Here is a 27,837-nt window from a genome sequence, read left to right as displayed (position 1 = left end):
TGTTAATTCCAATCAAACAATTGTCGATCAACTAATGACAGTTATAGATTTCACCAACGTCTAAAATAACTAACTCATTTTACATGATCATGAATGAAATAACTCATTATCAATTGGTACAACGTTTATATTTAACTGACTCTCTTCACATGATCAGGAAAGAATAAATTGATACATCTATAATTAACTAACTTGTTTCACATGATCAAGAAGGAAATAAATTGATACAACGTCTATAATTAACTAACTTGTTTCACATGATCAAGAAAGAAATAATTTGTTAAACCAACGGCTATGATCAATTTATAACTTAGGGCAAAATTTGGGATGTAACACAAATGGCTCTTCAAAATCAAGCATTCAGCAAATGGAAGCATTGAAAAGCATAAGGAAAGATTTGTCGCCAAAGGGTTCTCACAGAAGGAAGGAATTGATTATGAAGAGAAATTTGCCCCGATTTCTCATTACACTTCAATCAAAGTAGTAATTGCTATTGTTGTATCAAAAGGGTAGAAACTTCACCAAATGAATGTGAAAACCGTATTTCTTAATGGCATCACAAAAGAGGAAATATACTTAGAACAACCAAAAGGATTTTTTGTTCATCCTAGACTTTTCATGTTTGCAAATTAAAAAAGGCTCTCAAATAGGCCCCTTGAGCCTGGTATGAGATAATATACAATTAACTCTCCAGATTAGGATTCTCCAAGAATGATGTAGATCTAAACCTCTAATTCAAGGTAATAAATGGTGATATGCTAATTCTCATTCTTTATGTTAATAATTTACTAATCACAAGAGAAGATCATATTATCATCAAGTGCAAACAAGACCTTGCTTCTGGATTTGACATGAAGGATTTGGGTATCCTACACTACTTCCTTGGCTTAGAAGTATAGCAGAAAGATAATTGTATTATCCTAAATTAAGGGTAAATATACTATTTGATATTTTAAACAAATTTGAAATGATGGACAACAAGCCCATGTCAACACCGATGGACACAAATCTACATAAAACTAAAAGAAGCAACTTCAGAATCAAAATTAGCAGATCCTACTCTCTACTGATAGATAATTGGGTCCTTGATGTACTTGGTATACACCAGACCAGACATTTGTTATGCAACAAATGCACTCGGCAAATTTATGTGTGAACCTAGAAAAATACACCTTGTTGCAATAAAACACATTATGAGATATTTGTGTGGGGCTATTGGATATGGATTAAAATATGATAATGTAGACCTAAATCTACATTGATATTCAGACTCAGATTGGACTGGAAGTATTGTTGATTGGAAAAGTACCTCAATTTGAGATCCACCATGATCTCCTACTTTAGCAAAAAGCAATCCTCAGTTGAACAAAGCTCCACCAAAGTTGAGTAGAAGCAGTTTGGTTGAGAAAACTATGGGTAAGGTTGTTTATACAAACCATGGATTCCACAATTATACAGTGTGATAACCAAAGTTGCATAAAGCTTTCTAAAAATGTTATATTTCATGATAGGTCTAAGCACGTTGAGATTCCCTTCCATTATAGTACAGACATGGAGAGAAATGTTATATAGCTGAGATACATTATCACAAATGAGCAGACTGTTGATATTCTAACCAAGCCTCTCTCTAAGATAAAATTGGATCACTTTATAGGTAAAATCAGTATGGTAAAAATGTAAAACATTGTTTGAGGTTGAGTCTCAATAAATTCATTACACTAATATTAAAATGATTTATATATAAACTCTTTTATCATGTGAGTTATTAAATGATTTTGTAGAAACATCATGAAAGGTGATGATCTTTCAATAATGTTTGTTTGTGGTTGCTATCGTAAAGTGACGACTTTAACATTAGATTAACCTACTATCATGATGGATATCATATGGCTGATATCTTTGGTTGTATCATGATAGTCCATATCTCTTACATAATGTTAACTAAGTAGTGTGCAACTAAAATGATTTTATTGAGATATGTTATGGTGGATGTTATGAGATGTAACATCCGTGGATATGCCATGAGCAGATATCTTCTCTGGTAGGCATTATGAGACTTGATGTTAGTGCACATACTAGAAACAATATTAGTATGGTGAATGTCATATGGTTAATATTCGTGAACATACCCTACTCCTGATGTCGTGAGGTAACATAAATTTCCTTGATGTCATTGTGATGATATTCTTCTCTCATAGTACTTTGTTTATCTCGATAGAAACTATCCTCCCTAGCTAAGAGGGAGTGTTGATGATTGTAGATTTGGTGGGACAAGTCCAATCGATGAAATTCAATACTTCAGTAAACTATTGTTATCTATCGTTTCCTTATTATTCTTATGTGAAATATTAATCTAATAAATATATATATATATGTAATACTTGCATTATTTCTTATAAAATTAATATATAATAATAATCACTTATTGTTTGTTGCAGATTATCAAATTGCAAAATCAATGATGTTAATCGACTGTATGAAGTTGATACAATACAAATAAACATGACTATCAAACCCGATACTATATAGGTAAATATGAATAAGTCATTGTGCTTCCTTGCTGGCACCGTCAGCATCGACGGTGATTGGGATTAATCAATTAACATATCATTTATCATTATACGTGTTGTTATGAATCATGGGCATAGATTGGTGAGGGAACATGCCTCACATAGGGACATGTCCCTTTAAGTGTCATGTCCCCATAGGAATGGTTTTATGTAGAGATTAATATATATCATTCCCTACCTACAAACAGCAATATCATACTTATTGATTGGCAGCCTCGATCTTATCTACAGTTCTGCAAAAAGGACAATCACATAAGTTTAAAAGAAGAAATAAAATTAAAATTCCTTTCTCTAATTTGATCACTATTTTTCAACAATATCATTGGATGATGTTTTGAAGGTGTTGTTGATCCAAGGGAAGCAAATGTCAGTTCATGCTTGAAGGATGTTGTTTGGGCTTCGTAACTAATTGTCCCTTGACCTTCTGTGAAAAACTCTATAGTCTCATCATGATTCATGTAATGCAGATGAAAACAAGTCACCGTAACAATACCTTCATTCTCCTTTGTGGTTTTTCCATGATTCTGGATTGTGCATTTTGTTGATGTGATTTTTGTTCGACTACAACATGCAAAATCAAATACTTAATGTTTCAAGGAGAAACACCAAACACTCAATCCTCTCTTGATATAAGGTCATCTTGTTGGCAATTTGGCTAAGGTATATATTGAATGTTGTCATGTATGGCAACATATCTACAGTATGAAGAAGGCAGACCTTGAAGATCAAGTTATGGCATTCATACTTTGAAATTTGTCTAAGTATCAGTTCATTTATCTGGCAGAACAGATACAATTTTGATATGCGCAATTGACAGAGACACTTTTGGCACATGCACCTAGTTCTTCTAGGATACCCCTTACACTAGCAGGCCTAACAAGATTAGATGATGATAATCAAACTGAGTTGATCTCATCACTCAGTAAAATAATAGAAAAGAATAGAAAAGTTAAGAGTCTGCAGAGTTCACTGATGGAAGTAATTGATAGACTATAAAATACCATTTCAGTAAAGATGACTGAACCAGACCCCCAAGACAGAGCAAAAGTTGTAATCCAAGCTTTCAATTCAGAATTCACAAATTTATCAGGCACTGTAGCAGTCAAGGCGCAAACTCTGCATGATGCAGAGATATTCAGAAAAGTTTGTGAAAACATCAGGGAAGATCTAAAGAACCTTGATGTGAAAATTAAGGATTTAAGATTTTGTATGAATAAGGGAAAGACAATTTATGAGAAGTGTGTTGGAGCGCACACACTAATTAGGGATGTGACAGATGAATTGAATAGCAAGCTCAAAGAGCTTGAAACAATAATGAAAGAAGTTCAAGATCCCTTAGTGAAGATAACAGATCTTGAAACAGAACAAGCAAAATAAATGATAACATTAGGCTTTTAGAGCTACAAAAGGAGATGAAGTTGAAAAGATTTTCATTGCTAAGGGAACACCTTGCATTGAAAATTGATCTAGTACAGAGACAGCTGGAAGAATGCCTAGCAGTAAGGGCATCTTATGATAAATTTGATTACACAAACTTAGATGCAATGGAGATAGCATCATATGCTTTGTGCGTAGTCTCGAGTGTAGCAGATGTGGTAAAAGACAAATGGGACATGGAGTTCACCACGTTAAAATAGAACTTTGGTGACTGCATTGTACAAATCTCCAACCAGCAGCAACCATGTGAGTAAAACAGTATATTTTGATTTGTACATATGTTTTTGACACCTTTGTTATTGATGTCAAAGGGGGAGAGATAAGAAAATTTGTACACAGGTAAATTGTATATAAGTATATGTTAGGAGGAGTAATGTAATAGCCATTACTATACTCAAAGGGGGAGTTATAATGTAAGTAGGAGATATAAGGAGAGATGGTAAAAATGTAATGATCCACAAGTTTTGAATTTTGGAAATTTTCATAAGGCCAATTTTGTAAAGTTTTGATAATATAAGTTTTTGGGATTTAGCCAATTTTCCCATATGTTGCCATCAATGCCAAAGGGGGAGATTGTTGGCAATTTGGCTAAGGTAGATATTGAATGTTGTCATTTATGGCAACATATCTTCAGTATGAAGAAGGCAGACCTTGAAGATCAAGTTATGACATTCATACTTTGAAATTTGTCTAAGTATCAGTTAATTTATCTGGCAGGATAGATACAGTTTTGATATGTGCAGTTGACAGAGACACTTTTGGCACATGCGCAATTAGGTACGAAAAGGACAAGGTGTCAGGATGACGTATGTGAGTGCGCAAGTCAGTACAGAATAAGTTATGGATAAAATACTAGTCACAGCAGAGCACAGGCAAAACAGAGCATGACAGGAAAGAGATAATTACAAATTAAGGAAAAATTTTGTTTACAAAATAATTACTTAATTAATTAGGGACAACATCGTAGATGTTACCCCTAAGTTAGCAAGTTATAATTATATATTTTGTAAGTGTGTGAAAGCTTGAAGGCCAATTGGACAATATTGTGTAAATTGTAAAGGTATATAAGAAGATTACACTATGCAAAGTTATGTGTGCTTGTAAGGAAGACTATGCGAACTATATGTGATGCGAATTCTGACGTATGGTCAAAGGAATGCGAATTTTGTGACGAGCAGTTAGAGCTATATCAAATATTGAAGATATCAGCAACAAGCAAAGAGGTTTTTGTATCTATCTTTTTGTATCAAGGAACTACATTGTTTATTGCATGTTTGGGCAGTGAGCTCTTCTTTCATTTTGTATCTGTATATAACAACTCCTAACAGAGTTGAGGCTTCTAACAAGGACCGAGACACTATACGCATGTAATAGACTCCTAACAAGGTCAATATCTTTAACCAAATACTTTCGATTAGTGGATCATTTTGTGGGTACCATCCCCACTAAAGTTTTCCCTTGGCCAAGGTTTCCCTACTTAACAAAATATGGTGTTATGAGTTCTCTTATGCATGGTTATGTTTATTGTTCAACATAATTAGTTTACTTTCATATGCAAGTTACAAAGTAATTAATAATATTCAATTTTGGATTACAGTTTGTAGAATACCGATTCACCACCCCCTCCCCGACCACCTCCCCCTCCCCCGCCCCCCTTAGTATTCCCTATTTCTAACACATCTCTCATGGTAAGCTTGCAAAGTAAGATCATGAAATGACTTCAAGGTTCCTTCTTAATTGTGGATTTCACTAAGTTTTATGATGTGATATGTTGGTTATCACAAAGGCACTTACGCTATTCATTCAATGGATATCAACTCTTGCACTTCTAATGATGTTGCTTCACAATGTGCAATGAAAATACAATTCAATTTTTTCACTTCAACTCCAACTCCAACTTAAAAATCCTATTTCTACTTCTACTTCTAATTGTGAATGCCAAGAATCATGGATGACTTGGACTCTACTAGATGTAATCTCACCAACGACTCTACCCACCTAGAGCAAGCTTCTAAGGAAACACTCGAATGGTTTCCAAATCAATATCTCATCTCCAATCCCGTCAAATGGATGCATACTAAAATTTGAATATCAATTGAAGTTAGGTGCATTCAATCATGGGCTTACCACACAAGCCACCCTTACCATCAACAAGAGGCTAGAGGCCCAAATTTTTTCAAATCAAACAAGTAAACATCCACAGCTACTTTCATTCAATCTAAACTAATTCAAAATGAAAATAAATCTACTCCAGGTGAAAGATTGAGGAAACCATGCAACACTCCAAAGCAATAAGGAGTTATTCACCACGAAGAACCAACAATGAATTATCAATTACTTTGAAAGCATCATAGCAATAATTTAATCAAGTCTCTCCCTTAGCTATCCTACTCTACTCTAGCTCTCTAATCTCACCTCCTAAACTAATTTCCTAAGCTCCTTTCAATCCAACTATTAGCTAATAAAATGAATTACAAATGAGAAGGCCTTGGCCTTTTATAGTAGTTCCATTATAATGAAGGACCAAGATCGATTGAAGAGCAAGGGTCGAGATTTCTTCCCACAAACCCTAATTAGGGTTGCTAAATTTACAACCAACTACATGAAGGTACCAATCCATGGGGCCAATAAGAAAATAACAATGATTTTCCAACCAATGAGAAAATGGGACGCTTGGCATGATGTGATTGATTGTGCTTGAAACTGAAATTTTCTAATTGGAGGAGGCAAACAATTGCCACGTCATCATCCTTATCTTGTGCTTGGAGTCTTGGCTTGTAGAAGATGTTTATCAAAATTGCAAGAGTATCTCTCAACATTTCAAATTTTCTCCATCCCTTGAAATTTCCTCGTGGAATTGACTTGAATCACTTGCATCTTCGCAAACCCGTAAATTCGATCTTTCCTGATTCTTCTTGAATATGTCCTCATGTAGTTGGATCCTCTGTGCTTTCCAAAATTTCTTCTTGATTTCAATATGAATTTGCAAGTTGATAACTTGAACATGGATCTGTCCTTCTCCCTTGAGTCCTCGAGCTTCAGCTATCTTCTTGTAGTATCCGCTTGAAGTCTTGAGGCCTTGATCATCCCCTTTCCCTCTAACGTCTCCTTATTGAATTCACCTTGCCAATTTTTGCTGGCATGACGATGGAGGGTATGTGCACCAACTATGCTCTTATTTTCTAAGATGTCCCAAGAATGAATTTCAATTCAGCCTTCTCCTTCTCGAACTCACCTTGCAAAACAAAGGAGGAGCATTAAGCTTGTGAAAAAAATTTGAAAATAAAATCACATCAATAATAAACAAAATTCATCCCAATTTAAAACCAACCATTTTGCAAAGTCGAGGCAAATTTTAATCTCGTGTCAATCCAAAACCACTTATTATTATTATTTTATTTTTACTTCTAATTTTCGTCACTCTCTCATTTTTTTTATTTTTTTGAGAGGTAAGGTGGTTTTGGCTATTTAATAAAGGATGAAAATTGGCTGGGGAAAATCCTAAGCAAAACATGGTGCTCTCAAAAACAATTATCAATTCAACATTCCTTGGTGGTTCCATGTTCTATTCTTGCTCATGATGTTGTCCTCGTGCCATAAATCAATCTTCTAATGCCTTTGTAGAACTTGGGAGACTCAATGTAGGGAGGAAAATACCTGAAAGATATGAAATTTCCCTCGAACTTGGTTTGCTCACAAATTGTCCCATTTCTCAAGCATGCAAACCCCTCTCACCGGACTAAAATTCTACCTGCCAACTTAGGCTTAGGGTGTGAAATTTCCTCAAAATGACACCAACATGCTTGCACAAAACCTAGACAAAAAAAATAATTGCTTCCTAGAGGGCCAAAATAGCTCAAACTCACCCTCGGACTTAGAGACTCGAAAAAGAATGTTGCCAACTAAAACCACCTAAGACAAAGGCTCCTACTTACTAAAGCAAATAGAGGGCATCCCCATTTGTAATGGGGCGATGGTGTGAAAACCACACAATGCGTTTCTTTAGCCTTGAGCATGTAATTGCTAAGTGACATATATATTGTATGTGCATATGTGATATTTTGATGATCGTTATGCTTATTTTGTGAGATTCATTCATTTGTAATCAAATCTCTGTGAGATATTAGAGATTGTCACTTATTCTGTTATCTACAGTCAAAGTGTTCAATTTGTTAAGAAAGTAAATCAGGCTTATTGGTTGATTGTTTGAAGTCATAAATCATAAGCGAGAATTTAGTGTATTTGTTTTGAGAATATATAAAGGGATCATCATTTTGTGGGCTGGGATTTTCACCCTCAGGTGGAGAGTTTTCCCAGGATAAGTCTTTTGTGTCTACATTTGCGTTTTGAATTTCAATTCATATATATATATCTATATATATATATATATATATATACGAACCCATGTTAAATTTTGAACCATAGTGTATATATATATATACAATATGGTTCAAAATTTAACATGGTATCAAAGCCAAGTTAAAGAAACGATCTAGAACCAAAATCTTTAAATTATATATTACTCCTTGTTCTACTTTCAGATTGTTTGTTTCAGCTCTCTACAATGGTGAACGGATTGAAAGTCGAAGATAGGTTGGATGGAGCATCCAATTTCACTTCATGGAAACTTAAGGACTAATTGCACTGGAAGAAAATGAACTCAGCAATTATGTAAAGTCTGATGTAGTTGAGCCTACTGATGACATTGAAAAAGTACAATGGAGAAAGAACATCATAATGGCAAGAAAGATCCTCATTGATTCAGATGTGATAAATATGGTCACTTTGCTAAAGATTGTTCTTCATGGCCCAAGCATCAAGTTGCTGACACAAATGTTGAAAATGCTTCTCCTCGTAGAGAATCAGGTTAAAATTCAGAGGGGTTCTTATTTATTTCTGCTCTTTCTAGAAATGTTCCTATTGACAATGATACATGGTTTATTGATAGCAGAGCCTCTTGCCACATTACAAGTTATGGCCTCAAGAAAGTTCCATGTGCATGGTACGAGAGAATTGATCAGTATTTATTGAGCTTGGGCTTTCTAAAGAATGATGCTGATCCAAATCTATATTTCAAGGTAATTGATGATAAAGCCTTAATCTTAGTACTTTAAGTCAGTGGTGAAAATGATTTCATTATTATATGTAAGCAATTAGCTCTGAATTTGATATGAAGGATCTTGGTTTTATGCACTACTTCCTTGGACTTGAGGTACGGCAACAACCAAATGAGATTATCTTAAACCAAAAGAAATATGTCACTGATATTTTGAAAAGGTTCGGTGTGTTAGATTATAAGTCCATGGTAACTCCTATAAAAGAAAATCAGAAAAAGTTGCATGACGTTGGAGCCACTTCAGAATTAGTTGATCTGATCCCACTACATATAGGTAATTGGTTCATTAATATCTTTGGTTGATACAAGGCCTGATATATGTTATGTTGTTAACACTCTCAGTCACTTCATGTGTGAACCAAGACATATTCATCTTGTTGCAGCCAAACACATTTTGAGATATGCACATGGTACAATGGGATATTGTCTTAAGTATTCTTGTGAAGAGTTGAACTTGCAGGATTTTTCTGATTTAGATTGGGCAGGTTGTATGTCTCATTGGAAAAGCACTTTAGGATGTTATTTCAACCTAGGTCCAGCTATGATTTCCTCGTGCAGCAGAAAATAATCATGTGTTGCTCAGAGAACAATTGAAACAGAATATATTGCAGCTTGTGTGGCTGCAAAAGAAGCAGTGTGTATTCGCAAACTACTTGCTTAATCGTTTGGGCAGCCCTAGGAGCCTACAGTGATTCTTTGTGATAACCAAAGTTGTTTGAAGCTTTCGGTTAATTATGTTTTTCATGATAGAACCAAGCATGTGTAAATAAGTACCATTACTTAAGAGATATGGTTCAAAGGAAAGTAGTTGAGCTGAAGTACATTTGAATAAAAGAGCAAACAAAAGACATTCTCACCATGCCACTTCCTAGAGTGAAGTTTTGTTATTTTTGAGATAAGATTGGTATTATGGAGAATGATTCTCTTGCTAAGAGACTCTCAGCTTTAATGATTCTTATAGATGTTAATGTATTCTTCTCTATGAGAGAAGTTTGAGGTACAAGCCCTTGTTAATGCATTCTTTTGTGTGAGAGAAGTTTGAGGTGCAAGCCATTTTTAATGCATTCTTCTGTGTGAGAGAAGTTTGAAGTGCAAGCCATTGTTAATGCATTCTTCTCCATGAGAGAAGTTTGAGGTGTAAGCACTTGTTAATGCATTCTTCTCTATGAGAAATGTTTGAGATGAAAGCCCTTATTCCACCCTCTAGGAGTAGCTATGGCAGATCCACCCTCTAAGAGCAGCCATGGTGGATGTCATGCGAGAGATTCCCTGACTTAACTCGTGTTTCTTCACCCTCTTGGAGTAGCCATGGTGAATGTCATGCTCAGATGACAATATCATGTTGAAGGAAATTTTGAGAAGTTTTGTTATTTACACTTTTTGGTTGAAGCTCTTTGTACTTGTCATGTTGTGTGACACCCTAACTCATTAATGATTTCCCTCTTGCTAAGAGGGAGTGTTAACGATTTTGTAGCCGTGAGAGAATTCGTTTACCTATGATGATCTACCACGAGATTCTCTGGAATTCATCTGAATTAAGGGACTGTGATTTCCATTGCCCGGTTTGTTCATTTATCTAATTGCTCTTCCTAGTTCTTGTTTCTCTACCTGGTTCAAGAACTACTTCATTTGCAAATATGATACTATTCCTCTTTTATTGGTTCCGGCTAAGTATTTGGTTGGGCTCGAGCTATAGAAGTTTTCAAATTGTTGTTGAGTGGCTCTTGTATTGAATTCAAATGTTGAGTTAGTCTTCATATTATGGTTGTGCCGTGTTTTTATTGTGACCAGCTAGCAACTAGCTGACTCTATCATGTTCGGGCTGTATCTTTTCACTGTGGTTGGAAAGCTTTCAAGAGAATCGCATATAATGTGACCTGGTACCATGTGTGGTGACTTGCCACCGTACATGTTAACTATGGTCATGTTGTTGGCTTATATCGTCGGTTCATGATTTAGAGTTATCGTCAATTCAAGGGCAGCAGACGTCAGTTCATGCTTGGAGGTTTCTATTTAGGCTTCGTAACTGATTGTCCCTTGACGTTCCATGAGAAACTCTACAAGTCTCATCATGATTCATGTAATGCAAATGAAAACAAATCACCATGATGATACCTTCATTTTGTTCTGTGGATTTTCAGTGATTTTGGGTTGTGTGTTTCTTCAGCCTTGAGTGTGAAATTGTTGAGTGACATATATATTGTATCTACATATGTGATCTGTTGATAATCACTATGCTTATTTCGTGAGATCATTTGTAATTAGTTCTCCGTTAGATGTTAGAGATTGCCAGTTTTCCTGTTACGTACTGTAAAAGTGTTCAATTTCTTAAGGACGTTAATCAAGCTTATTGATTGACTTTTTGAAGTCATCAATCATGAGCGAGAAATTAGTGTATTTTTTTTGAGAATTAAATAAAGGGATCATCATCTTGTGGGCTGGGTTTTTCACCCTCAAGTAGAGGGTTTTCTCAGGATATGTCTTTTGTGTTGAGTTAGCTACAATAGAGATCTTTATCTTGGGGCGCTAATACCGTTATGGTCACCTTCAGCTGAAAAGACATTTATGATAATTGCAATATTAAACATAAAGACATGTGTCATATTTCATGCGTTAAGGCATGGAAATACGAAGAGTTATATTTGAAAATAAAGAGCTAATTTTGGAAATTGAAGTGACCTTCGGTGAGGATGTGAAGAGTCTCTGCTTATGTTATATATATATCGTATCAAGCGAAAAACACTATACGCTTGAATTTCATTATCAATAAAATGATCTTTTGTTGTGTGTGGCTGGATTTTTCTCTTCATTCTCTAAGGGTTTTCCCAGGATATTTTTGTGTGTCTCTTGCATCTTTTCTAGTTATCCGTTATTGTTGTTTATCTGATTTCTGGGTTAAAATCCAACATGGTATCAGAGCAAGGTTTAGATATCAGCAATAAAGGAATTTCCAGTCTAGTTTCTTTATATCTGTGTATTTGTTTTAGATTGCTATTTTGTAAACAATCATCAAGCTTTGCAGTGGTGATGCTATGATAACTTCAATTTATGTATTCATGTCTCTTCTTATATATCAATGATCATTTCTTCCTCCCGTGCTCAAGGTAGGTCGATTATTCTATCTGTTTTAAAGTGTATAATTAAATCTTACCGTATATATATATATATATGTTTATGATATGTTACCGTGTGGAGGCAAGTTATTTTGATGTCTGTCATGTTTTTTTTCCGAAGATTCCTTCTTTGACTTTTGATAAAGTCCTTTGTGTCTATCCGCCTTGGCTCCTTGTTGGCATTCATGCTGTAGTCTCCTTGAGAATTTTTTGTTTTTGGTATTTGTCTAAACGTGGCCTTGTTGAGTTGTCTTGGGACTCTGGTATCCCTTTCTCTTGCAGAGGAGTTGTGTGGTGTTAGGGAAGGAGTTATCAATAAGTGATATCCGCATACCTGATATAAATCTTCACATTCAGGTTGTGTGGATATGATGCCGCTGGAGATCTCATCTCATGTAGCATCTTTGATTTTACTGTGCTTTCATATTTTCATTTCTCTTTCTGTAGTATTAATATGAAGTGTATTTATTCTCTATTTGCATATGTGGTATCCTTATCAATGATCAGTTGGTATTCTATTTTAGCATCAATTTTTTCTCTCTCCAACTTGTATTAAGGGAAGATAAGATAATGATATTAATGTCCAACAAAAGACCAACAAAAGGTCTATGGGATTGCAAGATTACAACAATGAGACTGTCAACAGCAGGAGCACACAAAGGTGTCCGAAAAATAAATACAAACAACAAGAGAAAGCAAATAGAGAACCAGAGAGAAGGCCAAGAGAGAGACTAAGAGTCCTTTCTAGGTGAAAAGAAATCAATAACTGAATGATAAGCATGCCGAAGAGTAAAGGCCCTGCTCTGTCTATGACCACTCATAGAGGAGTGTCGCTGGTGCAAATATCCAGTCCGGGATCTAACACATCTGGAATGCTTGGTAGATCTAGTGGAGCTAGAAGGACTTTTCACACCATGCAAAGGGGATAATGGCGTGAAGAAGGCAGTAATGAGCTGAGTAGATGAGTGTCGATGCGGAAGTAGTGACTAGATCATGCCATCACGAAGCATAGTGGCCTCCCAAAGATAAAGTGCAAGACAGTGCTGATCATAATAGCTAAAGAAATCATAGAGCGAGAAGCATTCCTGGAACAGACAAAAAAATCTCCCTCTGATCTCATAATAAATGGGGCAACAAAAAATGAAGTGTCTCAGACTCCACCTCACCCAAAGTACAAAGCCTACAGATACGCTCTCCACTGTCAATATGATGGTCAGTCTAGACCCGAAGACGGTGAGAACCAACTCTGAAAGACCCCAAAGAGATACGCAAAGCATGAGACCACCTTCAAGACAGATAGCTAGGACGAACAATAATACTATTAGATATCTCCAAAAAAATGCTTCGCGTAAAAGACCATCTATGGGTGTAGTCCACCAGGAGGATTAACCCAGGTAGTGGCAATGTACTGTCTATAGATGTCAAGTCTGACATGCTCATTCAACTCCTATCTAGAAGGAAGAAGATGAATCGGAGCATCCAACGAGAATTGAAAAGGGGGGAGGCAGTCAATATTAATCCCAAGCGAACCAAGCAGAGAAGAGGCCTGTGTATACCAACAACGTGCACGAGAACCAGTCTCAGCACTCGCAGTAGACACAAATGAATAGTAAGCTAAATAGGAGTAACGATCACAATCACCAGCATGATCCACAAAACCATGAAGACGGTGTAGGAACCAAACCAAATCAAAAATTGCCGCAAGACTAACAGGATGAGTGCCGAACTCCGCAAGAATAACACTATGAGGAGTGAACCTGTGACATCTAATAATGCACCTCAAAAATAAAGTCCGAACCTGCTTGATCGAGGCCCAATCAAAACCAAGAAGAGATGGGCCCCAAATCACAGAACCATATAGAACAGTAGACCTCACAAGGGAGTCCAAGAGAGATAACTTAGATGAGGTATCCTGAAAGTGATGTCTGAAACATTGTTTCTCAAGCAAAGCAAGAGAACCCATGCCCTTATTAACTCTGGGCTGAATAGTTGGCCTCATACTAAATCGTGGTCCAGAAACTTAAACCCCCAAATAAGTATAGGATGTAATGATCTCGATATCCTGGCCCTGAAAAAAGAAATGGGGATGGGAAGTCTTTAAACAATTAAAGATCATGACCTGAGTCTTACTTAACCACAAGCTGTCGCAGATCACAGAAGGAAGCCAAGCCATCAAGAAGCCTCTGTACACTGTCTGGAGAGGAAGCAAGGAGAACCACATCATCAGCAAAAAGAAGGATGGAGATCATAACTTGGTGAAGATAGCAGCCATCACTAGGGAGCGAGGATCTCCATAGGAAATCCTTGAGCTTATCAATATATAACCCGAACAAAGTAGAAGAGAGAGGACAACCTTGCTTAACCCCAATGGTGCTATGGATTAGATCCGAGAAACCCTCAGGAGTCCTGAATCTGCCAATCACAGTCTCGTATAGTCTCATGATAGCGGTACGTAACATCTCAGATATGCCAATCTCCATAAGCCTCTCAAACAAAGCCACCCTGGGAACAGAATCAAACACTTTGTGAAAATCAACAAAGCAACAATAAATCTTCTCCGATCTATGTCTAGCCTCCTCAATAATAGCCCGTAAACTAAAGATGTGATCCATAGTCTAATAGTCTGCTTTGAAACCAACCTATCCTCTAGCCCTGCAACCAATCCTGTCAAGCTCACCAGATAACATAGTATTAAGGGTTGTCGCATATAGTTTGGCAAACGTGTGCCCGATCATGATGGTTCTGTAGTTTCCCAAATCAGAGACTAAGCCAGTCTTGTGAATAGGATAAATCAAATGCCTGGACCAGGAAGTCGGAAAACCAGTGTGGATCACTCTATTAAAGAGAATAGAGAGATAGGGTCCCAGAACTAAGGCACCAAACTTAAAAAATTCAGCCTGAAAACCTTCCTCATTAGTAGCTCTACTACACTTCATGGATCTGATGGCCTCAAAAAAGTGGGAAGGGGTGAAGGCTGCCCCGGAATGTCATAAAGAGTCGTGGTGTGCAAAGTAAGGGAGCGAAAGTCGAGGGCGAAGGAAGGAGGAGAATTGCGAGGGAAAAGAGTGTGCCAGAAAGAGCTGGGGATTGCGGATTGGCGTGGGGCAAAGGGATTTGCACTTGGAAACGGCAAAAGAACGTTTCTTACCGCAAAGAAAGCAAAGGTAAGAAGAGCGAATGTGGACAGTCAGTGGAGGAAGCCTCAAAAGCAAAACGCATAAAACAATGGAAAGATTCATAGTCAATATCAAACCATTGGTTCATAGGGCAAGTATTACGATGTTTGCTCCGAAGGGGCAAAGGAGGGCGATGAGGACTGGAAAGAATGGCAGATTTCTAAATAGCCGATGCAAGTAGGTCAAACATGGAAGCGGCCTCGCATGAGTCAGAAAAGCACAAAGGTTTGAGGAGCTTCGAAAGATGAGCAGAAAAGAGCTCACAATCACCATCAATAAAATGGAAACGAATGGGTGAGCGAGCAATGATAGAAGAGAGATGAGGGGCCGAAATAGTGAGTGGAAGATGAGGGGAGAGGCGAAGGTGAATACTGAGGAGAGCATGATCCGCAAGAGGAAGGCGCATAATGGTGACATTACGAATGTAAGAAATGAAAGAGGGACAGGCAAGGACATAATTGACAACACTAGCTCCACCACCATGAGGCCAACAAGTAAAGAGCTCAGATCCAAGAAAGCAGGAGAGACCATTCAAGATCACCAGACTTGAAGACTCAGAAAGCTGCAGCAGACGTCTATAATATATAGATAAAGGTTCAATGGCATCCTGAGAATGTCACTAAAGCCCCAAGGAAGTTAGATCCATTTTAGTGGAGCAAATGGGATCCGAGCTACGATCAAAAAGTGGAGTTTGGAGTTCCTTGGTTCTCGCATTAAAATCCCCGAGAATAATAATATCACCAAGAGCTGCAAACTGAGAAATAGTCTCGTGAAGGTCAACAAATGGGTCTCCGTCCTCGGTACCATGAATAGCATAGTGGGAGGAAGCTGGTGGGAAATAGCATGTTGCCAAATAAAGATCCCTCTGACAGTGACACTTACGGTCAATACGGAACCACATAAATCTGGCAAACATATCCAAGTGAACAAAAGAAGTGCCACTGAAAATATCTTCCTTGATCAAACAAGCCATGCCCCCCGAGCCACGAACCCCTCCAGAAGCACGAACCTCCTCTCTACATATAGATAACCACTAATAACCAGAAACACTTGAAAGAGGACGAACAAGACTCTCATGTGTCTCAGTAATGATAAGAATATCTGCGGATCCCATAGCATCACATAAAAGACTAGGCATTGACCAAAGAGACCCATTGCCATTCCAGCAGTTAACAAGAAGGGAGCAAGTGGGGCTCTCCCTCTTGTCTGAATGCTAGTGGGACCATCATTTGGCCTTAGGGGCCTGTCTCTCTTCCCAACAACTGGGAAGAGAATCTCTAATAACTACTTTCAAATTCCTGATAACTGCCCATTTACCAGCTTTTTTAGCCTCCGCAACTATCCCATGAGCATGTTTCAGCTCCACTACCTGAGCTTTCGTGAGATCTTCATCTAAGAAAATCTTGGAAGGAAGAGAAAAAAGTTTCCTCTTAGCTCAAAGAGCCTGAAGCCTATCAGCAAGTGAGAAAAATCTGATAAATAGGATGTCCACATGTCCAAAGTCTTTCTTATTGTTTCTTTATGGTCGGCAGTTAGTGGCTCCTCTTTTTTTCTTGTTGAGCATCTTCCCGTCGGCTCATATCTTATTCTCATGTTTGAGTTTGAGTAGTCATGCTCAATGTAATTTTGTATTGTTAACATTATTTTATGCTATCAGCTGTTTTGATTACGATTGTCCTTATGGTTGTTTGCACCTTAGTATTGAAGAAATGTGATGTCTGGTTTTACTATCTAGCACGTGTTTCCCACGTAACGTCACCTCATTCTTGTTTAAAGTGTGCCATTTTTAAGTTCTCGGTATGCTTGGCATGGATTGTGTGAATCGAGCGGTGATAGTAACTGTCGTCCTTTCACCTTCTTTGTTACAAGTCCCATCTTAGTTACCGTTTTTTAAGTAAAGACGATGGTCACCAGATGGCAGCAACTTGGTCATGAGCTGGATTTTATTATAATTCTTCTGTTTTCTGTATCTCGTGTCATTATTTTCCCTCTGGAATTTTCCATTTTCTGTAATCAGCTTCTTTGTACTGTTAATTATTTTTCGTGTTTAGTGGTATAAGTGGAGTGTAGACATAGTTTGTAATCCAGTTTTCTCTCAGTGAGTTGTATTTTTCTGAGCATAAGGTTACTACATGCCAGCATTTTCTTATTGGGAAAATAATTGTCTCTATCATATGGATAGTGCGAGACTTTCAGCATTTTTTAGAATGATCAGTGTCTGTGTATGATCAGTTTGTGTTTTTTATTTCTGGTCTTCCAGTCTATAGCGACATCAAATAATATATTTGTACTACAAATCAGCTTTTAGGTTTTTGCATCATTGTGGTGGTTTAAACATCTCAACCCGTGTGTGGGTATTTAGAAATCATCGGGTTTCAAATTATCTGTAGTACTGTATGAGATTTGTATAAGTTCTGGAATTATGTTTTGATTGTTTTAAGAGTCCATATATATTTTATGACATCTTTCAGAGACATTGGTTCTTGTGAGACTCGTGTGTTTTTAGAAGCTAAGGCTGTGTATTTATGTGTTGTAATAACCCAACTAGCTCACACTACTGTAATGTTGGATAAGATTATTTTTGTTTTGAAATGTCTTGCAATCTTGTGTTTTTCCAGAATATATGAATGTTTTGGTGCATATCAGATACTATAATATGCAAGTAAATAACTCACAATTAATAATGCCAAATATCAAATTCTAGACAATCTTGCAATTAATGACTTGCTAATTTATTGCTTCACAAATTGAAAATAACAATTAAATATAAAGGGAACCTGAAATGTTTGATATAATTCCAATTTGCAGCAGACCGAACACATTCCACCTTGAGCTTTAAATGACACCAATCACAGCATGTATAGGAAAGGCCCACATCCTTCAATAGTCACCAACAATGCCAACCTCCAATACTGCAGTCCTTTAAATGCACAGTTAATGGCATTAAAACCAGACCCCCAATCAATTTCTAGACGCCCAGATTTCTAATTGCAGCAGCTTGGGAAAGCACCAATAATGGCATCTAAAAGCTACAGCCAAGTGGGAATAAACAGGACATAAAATGCTATTCAACGCTGCCCAATATATATCACCAGCAATTAAAAAACCCAATGCCAATATGCAGCGAAAATTGGTGCTAGAAAACAGAGATGTGAAATGCCCAAAATGTGTCTCTATATAGCAGATGCAATTATCAATAATACCTCCAATTTCCTTCACAAATTCAGCCAGCTAAAACCCTCTCCTTAGAAACTGTAGCAACAATCAGGAGGAATGACAAATTGTATACCTCAGCACAATTTGCCAAGCAATCTCAGAATTGAATCCACAATACTTCAGCTGTATATCCCAAACCCTTATACTTCAGCAAGGGCACAAAAATTCAAAACTTCAAAAGTGCCACAAAGACAACAAAGAAAGAAAGATAATCAAATAATTGGATGCTTTACTCATCAAATGGGCTCATATTTATAATCTCCAAAAGGCACAAAGTTTCCCAAATGCAACTTCACTTAAGAAGCTTCCTCAACACAATATTAAAACATAACAAAGTGCCATATAATATAATTCTTAAATACTTTTGGCTCCCAAAAATGACCTTTTCCACCATAACTTAATATTTTGACACACGAGCATTGTTTCTTGTGCCCACGTTTTAAAACTTTTTGTCCCAGTTACAACGAGCTATGGTACTGATGTGACCAACATTAAACACCAACAAAAATAGCAACCTCAGCATATTTAGATGAATAATAATAATAATTCACCCATCTTGTGAAAACAACTGAGGAAGCATCAGAATCGAAATCTGACAACACTAGAGTGATCCTGATGATGAAAGATGATGAATGAACCTGAAGAGGTGACTTACTATAAATAAACTCTCCCTCCAAGATTTTTGGAGCCCAAAATAAAAACTGAGAGCATCATCCAACTCCTCTAACTCAACTGAGCTCATCGGAACAAACAATTTGACTTACTATAAATACTAAGTACCTCAAACAGAGCCAAAACACACCATAGGCTACTGGAAAGCCTATAACAACAACTGAAACCCTCAAATCCCACTGTCAGCTCATGAGGGTCACAATGGTGAACTGACCAAGCCAAATGCAGAAACCTTGCTAAAAATGGGGACATTACATGTGTTCAAGTATTCTCCTTATTAGAGTCATTTTGTATTAGCGTGTGCTGCAGAGCATATGCACAATCTATGGTTGATTGATTCTTGTGAATGTTTTTCATATGTTTTGTATGCAGTTTTGTTATTAAGAGACTCTAAGACATTTGCGGTATGGCTTTTGATTTACTGGGAGTAGATGTCAATCATAAAGGATATTCTTCGAGTGTTTATGATTATTGCATGCTATGCTCAACAAAATAGATAAGTATTTTACTCAGAGCGTTGATCATGAATCTGTGTCATACATTGTATGGTTATTAATTTCCATTATGGTTGATGTTATCAGCTTTTAATATCTCTTTTGGTTGTAAAGTGCAACAAGAAGTAATGAGATGAGGGATGTTGTTGTTACATAATCAGAGGGAGATGTTTAGCTTTAGAGGGAGGATACTACCACGACCCTGTTATGGTGATCAAAGTAACTCTTAATTATAAGAGGGATCATTTATGGAACCCCTTTCAATAATTGTATGCATTTTGTTAATTAGACTCCTTATCTACCTTATCTATGATAAGTTATTGATATTGTAGATTTTGAGACTCTTAATGTAAATGAGTTTCAACTATGATTTTATGGGGTTATTATGCATGAGAAATTAATAAATTGTAAGAATCAGCTATGATAACTCTTTTACTCTGGGAATTGAACATCATTTTGAGAGGGTCCATGATGACATGAAGTTGAGAGATCTCGAGATGGGAGTTGGATGTCATGTTGAGAGATTCCATGACAATTCATGTTGAGAAAGTTTGTGATTAAAGGACTAGCTGTGATTCTTACAAGTCTATCATGTTGAGTGATTCCATGATTATTAGTTATGAATATATATTTCCATCTATCATGTTGAGTGATTCCATGATTATGAGTAATTGTTATAGATCTATCATGTTGAGCGAGTCCATGATTATTAATAATGAGTAAATTGTTCTCTTAGTATCATGTTGAGAGATTCCATTAAAGTTGGTTGTGCTTCTTGCAAGGTTTTCATGTTGAGTGATTCTATGAATTTTATAGGATCTATGTGATTAGATTTTATCGTTGACATTTTGGTTGCAGCCCTGTGCGACTGTTCAACTAAAGATCTCTATCTCTCTCGCTAAGAGGGAGTGTTGGAGTTAGCTGCGACAGAGATATTTATCTCTAGGCAATAATACCACTATGGTCACCTTCAGCTGAAAATGACATTTATGATAAATTGTAATATTAAACATAAAGACATGTGTCATTTCATGCGTTAAGGCATGGAAATATGAAGAGTTGTATTTGAATAAAAAGAGTTATGTTTTGAAAATTGAAGAGACCTTCGGTTCGGATGTGAATGGTCTCTCCTTATGTTTATATATATATATCGTATGAAGTGAAAGACATTGTACACTTGAATTTCATTGTCAATAAAATGATCTTTTGTTCTGTGTGGCTGGGTTTTTCCCTTCATTCTTGAACGGTTTTCCCAGGATATTTCTGAGTGTCTCTTGCATCTTTTCCAGTTATTCATTATTGCTGTTTATCTTATTTCTGGGTTAAAATCCAACATTTTGTGTTTACTGCTTTTGTGTTTTTAATTTCTGTTCATTGCTATATATATTCTGGTTCAAAATTTAACAATCAGGGGACAATTCATTACCAGTCAAGCAACTGAAAGATTCCAATATCTAGGTTTGTCCATCACTAAGGGAGAAAATACTCAAATTCTTCCAATTTAACTTTTCTGTAGCATCAAATTCCCTGGAACAAGAGTTCATTGGGGGAGGAGAGAAGTGGGTGAAAAATGTTTGCTAGAATTATATACCTAAACAATCAGCTGAAGAGAGGACTGTAATAGGACAACCACTCAGATGAGAAGATTTCAAAAATACCCACTTATTAAAATTTTAGATCCTTATAGATTGGAAATGTGGTCAATTTCTGTAATTTGTAGCCAAATGGAGAGTCCTATATATATTCTGGTTCAAAATTTAACAATTGTGGGACTTTTTATGACTGGTCAGGCAACTGAAAGATTCCAATATCTAGGTTTGTCCATCACTAAGGGATGGAAATGTGAGACTTAAATTCTTCCAATTTAACATTTACTGTAGCAACAAATTCCCTGGAGCAAGAGTTCATTTGGGGGAGAGGAGTGGATGAAAAATGTTTGCTAGAAAACAATCAGCTGAAGAGAGGACTGTAATAGGACAACCACTCAGATGGAAGATTTTCAAAAATACCCACTTATTAAAATTTTAGATCCTTACGGATTGCAAATGTGGTCAATTTCTGTAATTTGTAGCCTAATGGAGAGTTCTATGCGGTTAACCATGTGTTTGATTGGACTATAATGGCGTAGATTCGTTGACAGGTCCTATTGATCACAATACAGCTAGAAGTTGTAACAAACCCCACAAAAAAGGATATAGCTAGAAATTATATTCTATCAAAGCTAAGCACAATAGTCATTAGTGGTGGCATTCTCTAATGCCAAACAGGCCAAGGTGGGAAAATAAAATGAAAAGAAGGAAGGCCACTAAAGGGAGTGTCTAGTCTATGAACCTACAAATATGCTAATTCAAATGAATCGAATATAAAGCAACTTTCCAGGGCTAACTACTTTCTAGTGCATCACAAGCTATAGATGGTCAAAGGCTTCCTAGGGCTAGGTTTAGAAAACACCTATGGGGTCTTCCAATTTAGCAAAGGATACATGAAAGCACAAAACCATAAACACAAGTTGTTTGATGGTGGCATTCTCTAATGCCAAACAGGCCAAGGTGGGAGGATAAAATGGAAAAAAAGAACGTCTCTAAAGGGAATGTCTAGTCCATTAACCTACAAATATACTAAATCAAATGAATCAAATATAAAGCAACTACCCAAGGCTAACTACTTACTAGTGCATCAAAAGGTATAGATGGTTAATGGTTTCTCAAGGCTAGGTTTAGAAAACACCCATGGGGTCTTCCAATTTAGTGAAGGATACATGGAAGCACAAAATCATATGCACCTTCCCAAGGCTAACTACTTACTAGTGCATCAGAAGGTATAGATGGTTAATGGTTTCTCAAGGCTAGGTTTAGAAAACACCCATGGGGTCTTCCAATTAAGCGAAGGATACATGGAAGCACAAAATCATATGCACGTTCCCAAGGCTAACTACTTACTAGTGCATCAGAAGGTATAGATTGTTAATGGTTTCTCAAGGCTAGGTTTAGAAAACACCCATGGGGCCTTTCAATTTAGCGAAGGATACATGGAAGCACAAAATCATATGCACCTTCCCAAGGCTAACTACTTACTAGTGCATCAGAAGGTATAGATGGTTAATGGTTTCTCAAGGCTAGGTTTAGAAAACACCCATAGGGTCTTCCAATTTAGCTAAGGATAAATGGAAGCACAAAATCATATGCACAGGTTGTTTGATGGTAGCATTCTTTAATGCCAAACAAGCCATGGTGGAGGATAAAATAGAAAAGGAAGGTCTCTAAAGGGAGAGTCTAGTTTGAGAACCTATGAATATATTAATTTGAACAAATCAAATATGAAGCGAGTTACTTCCCAAGGCTAACTACATACTAGTGCATCACAACTTATACATGGTCAATAGCTTCTTGGGGCTAGGTTTAGAATATACCAATGGGATCTTCCGATTTAGCAAAGGATACACAAAAGCACAAAACTATATGCACGAATTGTGTGATGGTGGCATTCTCTAAGCCAAACAAGCAAAGGTGGTAGGAAAAAATGGAACAAAGGAAGGTCTTTAAAGGGAGTGTCTAGTCTATGAACCTATGGAGATAATAATTCAAAAAGATCAAATATAAAGAAAATTACCAAGGTTAACTATTTTCTAGTGCATTACAAGTTATAGATGGTTAGTTGCTTCTCAAAACAAGGTTTAGAAAACATCTATGGGGGCTTCCAATTTCGCAGAGGATACATGGAAGCACAAAACCATATACAGGGGTCATTTAATGGTGTGGGTTGGGAGGGCGATCCCTTCAACCATCACCAAAACCTATATGGAAAATCCAACTAAGTTTATAACAATAGCTCTTTTTTTGTGATATTTAAAAACCATTGGTACATGGTTTCTATGCTAAAAAGGAAAAAAGAACGAGGAGCGAGGAAAAAGGGGAAAAAAACTTAGTGCCACTACTTTTCCAATCACCAAGATCCCACAAGGTCAAGGTGGATATCATACAATGAACAAAGTATAAGGCCCTAAAAAGACTAGGCTGCAGCAGATGATGACACTGAAAAGAGTTTTGATACCGAATGGTAAGGTCCTTGCAAGAGATTAGTCAAATAACAAAAATACAAAAAGATATATGCTACATATGGAAACACAAGACTGATAGAATCATATTGCATTGAAATTACAGATTGACATTGCAATATATCACCAGCCTTCAAGGGGGCAACCTCCTCAAGCAATAGAATGTGATCCATGGATGATGCAATCCACTATAAAACCTTTTATTTATACTAGTTCAATTACAAATGATCTACTACTTCCCATGCATGTGTGATATACCAATTTAGCAAAAGGGATGACTTACAGAGCATACACATCAGTTTCTTGCATTAACATAGCTCAATACAAAAGATTTAAAGCAATAAATTAGGAAGAAATAGTCAGAATGCAAGTCCTGACAGTTTCCTTAGCCTGTAAACCAAAATTGAATGAGCATTTTGTTATCACCGTTGAGAATGTTTACCTTGGGCGAGACTCATAATGTATGTCAAACTATATTTTAAGTCACAATGTTCAAGTTCAGCTTCAATCCATACAATTTCAGTGAAGTCGTGGAGTCAACTTATCCAAGATCAACTGCCCTCCGTTCGATAAATACAGTTCAACAAGTGAAAAATATATATTATATGCCGATGTTTGAGGGAAATTAATTAATTTTACTATTAATATTTGTAGGTTTAGGTGAATCTATTAATTTATGCTGAAGTCTGTCTAAGGAAAAACTTTGCAAAATGACCAATTTTATTTTTGAAAACTCAGCCAAATGGGAAAAAATAGTAGGCCATAAATTTACCACATACATTTTAATGATTAGTGTCCACCTTTGTACATTTAGCACTGAAATAATGGGTGATGATAAAGCTCTACACTGAACAGTACACGGAATTTTCACCATGAATTGAACATGGTCATCTGCAACATTCTAAATGCTTACAGCAAGCTGAAGGCCAACTAGCCAAGAACTCCTGCGAAGATTCTGGGAAATCTATCTCACCTAATAAATGTTGCGAAGCGGCCTTGGCAAGGAGAAGGTGAACTAGCCTAAACGGTTCCTTCTTCCGATCTACAAAATGATGGATCCATGCATCCAAAGCTTTAACTTCCTTCTCTGATTTCGGCCCCTTCACCTGTGCAACTTTAGAATAGAATGTAGAGATTTGATACTCCGCGGAGTTGGGTTCATCCATTTCAAGGGACTGATGAGATCTTTGGGGTGCCAGAAAACAGTCCCCATCAAGCTTCAAATGCTTACATAGGTCAACTATGTCGTCAAAACCTCCAGATTCTCTCTCTGTATAATCTTTACTGTCATCAATATCAAGGCACTCGTCCCAAGTTTCAGTCTCTGGTTCTCCTGATGGAGTCGTCCACACTTGAGAAGGATGAGAAAGAAATTCTGCAGCTGCACCACTCTCACCTGAAGAGGATGAGGCGTCCACGAAGACCTGTGCCCTATAGCCCAGAATTGGCGACCCAAAACTGAATTGTGTATTTGGCGATGCCATGCTCGACTGAATTTCCTTGCTATCATTTTCAAATTTTGAAGAATTTGGTACAGGTTTGTCTTCTGAGTTTGTAAGCATTTTTTGCCTTTTGGGAGGAGATACATCAGAGTTGCTTGGAAGACTCTCGTTGGAGGTTCTACCAAAACCCTCATCTGTGTTTCCCAAATTCAGTTTATCCTTGTTTGGTGATCCTTTTTTTGATGGGCATTCCGATATAATCCTGCGCTCTACCTGCGACAAAAAATAGTTCGAAATTTGTTTAAGACGATTCTCACAAATGAAGTAAAAGAAGAACTTCAATATTTTAATTGAAGAAAACAAGTTTCAACAAGTAAAGGGCAAAATGGTTGTGGGCGTATGAAAGCATGTTTACTCGATTAGGATATGTCTCGAAATTGGATGTTCACAACATTGTGACCTCGGCGAGTTACAGGGAATGTATTCGATCTTCTATTTTAATTTGTCCATCACAGTTTATCAATCTTATGCAGAGGTGAAGAAAATTGAAGGTTTCTGAGTGCGGAGAAAAAACGAACATGTTCCGAATAAACCAATCCGTCCCCAACAATAAAAATTAGTGGGAGGTGAAAAAACACAAGCAGGAAGCCATGGATTAGGCGGAAAACTCCATTGAACTTGTGGATTAGAAAGCTCGTTTTAATCTGAACACCCTGCATTGCGAGAATATATGAGAAATGGTACATCATGTTACCTGTCTTAAAGAAGAGAGAAAATGGTGTCGTCGGAAGGGCTTCATTAAGGATAGTAGTGATTATTTACTGCGCTTTCTGAACGCTCAAGCCTGCTGCTCCTTCGTAATGAAGAGACTGCGGTACGGTACTGTTATATCGTATGAGACCATTCGAACAGAGTCGTTTCGTACGTCTGCATGGTTAACATTTTATAAAAGCTTAATTTTTTTTAAAGATGAATAGTCATTTTCAATTAATAAATAATACACTAGTTATAATTCAGAGAAAAGGGATACAAGATAATCCTGGGAGAGTTCACATAGCCGAAGTCGAAATCAACAACTATTCATAATAAAAAAACATTAAGCAATCCCTCAGACTGTCAAAGTAGTGATAGCTAAGGGAGGTGGTTCATCGCGATCATGGAAACCCAGTCATCTTTGGGATTGGCAGTCATCAGTAGCATCATCAAGGGTCTGGTCTTCATCTTTTGTATCAGCTCGCGGGGGTGAAATAGCCAACTCCAGGCGAAAAGGTCATTTTCCAGAAACCACACAAGGAGCACCAGGAGGGGAGCCACCAAACCTGGGGACCAACTTGAGCCACGGTGAGGCAAAAAAGTCAAGTGGCATTGCCAACCACCATCGCCACCACTACCAGAGTGGTGGCGGAAAACCTGCGAGCATGGTGTGTGAGAGCGGCAAGCAGAAGAGTTGCCCCCCCCGACAGCAGCCCCTAGGTGGAGTGTGATCTATCGAGGCATCAAGAGGCACTCTAGCAACCATATAGGAAGCATTACCCCAATGATTGAGTAGCTCCTGAAGGTGGGCCACCTCCAGAGGCACCTTATTGACTTGGACTTGAATCTACATAATTACATTGTTACAAATGCATGCTTTAGTGTACATAACAACATTTATGTCAAGAAAACTGTGAGTGAAAAGAACAACATTCTTATCTTTCCACAAAGTAAACAAAATCTTCATCATTGAAGGTATGCCAAATCTGGGTAAACTACCTAGGGAACTTGGGGGAGTCACCCAATAGAACTATATGCCAGGAAAAAGGTTATGGTTGAAATGGCTTAAAGAAATCACAAATCCAGTGCCAATAGTTTTGGGCACATCTACAGAACTAAAAAAATATGCAAAAACGACTCTGGTTGCACATAGAATGGACATTGAGGATCTGAAATCCCAATATGCTTGAGTCGAGACCCAAGGGGAAGACCTTGAAACACCAAGCACCAAGCAAAATGGGCAATCTTAGGCTCAGCAATGGCACTCCATATAGTGTCAAAACACTTTCTCCATTGAGAAAGGGAAGACCGCAGATGCTAGCGCCAGTTGAGGGTATCCACAATCGGTAGATGGGGAGAAAGTCATTGATACCCCAAACTTGGTTTGTAGCTGGTGAAGGGAGTGGCAGGATACCACTTCCAATCTATCCACCAAAGTCGAACAGACTGAATACCCACCTTGTGAAGTAAGTGATCTAGAATTGCAGAAAGCAACAAATCAAAAGTCTGTCGATTTGGACGGGCAAGACAAAACTGAACTTGCATATCTTCCCAAGATTTGAGACTCATAGAGACCCTGGAAAAGAGGTCCTTAGGTGTCTTGATGCCACGTTTGAAAAAATCCATAGCACTAGCTCCTTGAGTCTTGGCCAGAGGAATACCCTAGATAGCAAACAGTGGAGACCACCAAATGTTCTACTGGTTCGAAGAGAGCCCATCATAGAACCCATCACTAGACTAGCGAAGCCAAGGTTTGACAACTTCCCAAGCTTTCCATATGCTCTTGATAACAAA

General features: G+C 37.3%; 1 protein-coding gene across 6 annotated transcripts in view; it reads right to left on the bottom strand.

Moving 5' to 3' along the window:
* LOC149553056 (uncharacterized) overlaps positions 1-26,206 on the bottom strand; it is a 46,625-nt gene extending 20,419 nt beyond the window's left edge. The window contains exons 1-3 of one of the 6 annotated variants that reach the window (XM_089788552.1): positions 26,045-26,206; positions 24,822-25,563; positions 17,390-18,332 (exon numbers count right to left, since the gene is read on the bottom strand). In XM_089788552.1, coding sequence (XP_089644678.1) covers positions 18,262-18,332; positions 24,822-25,563; positions 26,045-26,089 — 858 coding nt within the window. In that variant the 5' untranslated portion in view covers positions 26,090-26,206 and the 3' untranslated portion in view covers positions 17,390-18,261. The other 5 variants (XM_089788553.1, XM_089788554.1, XM_089788555.1 and 2 more) reach the window with 5 other exon arrangements.
* Positions 26,207-27,837: the final 1,631 nt, after the last annotated feature.

This window comes from Cupressus sempervirens, chromosome 6, assembly GCF_028749045.1.
Source record: "Cupressus sempervirens isolate cs-2001-9-10 chromosome 6, ASM2874904v1, whole genome shotgun sequence".
In the NCBI taxonomy this organism is placed as follows: domain Eukaryota; kingdom Viridiplantae; phylum Streptophyta; class Pinopsida; order Cupressales; family Cupressaceae; genus Cupressus; species Cupressus sempervirens.
The sequence above is the reverse complement of the archived record's forward strand: the minus strand, read 5'-3'. Positions and strand labels throughout refer to the sequence as shown.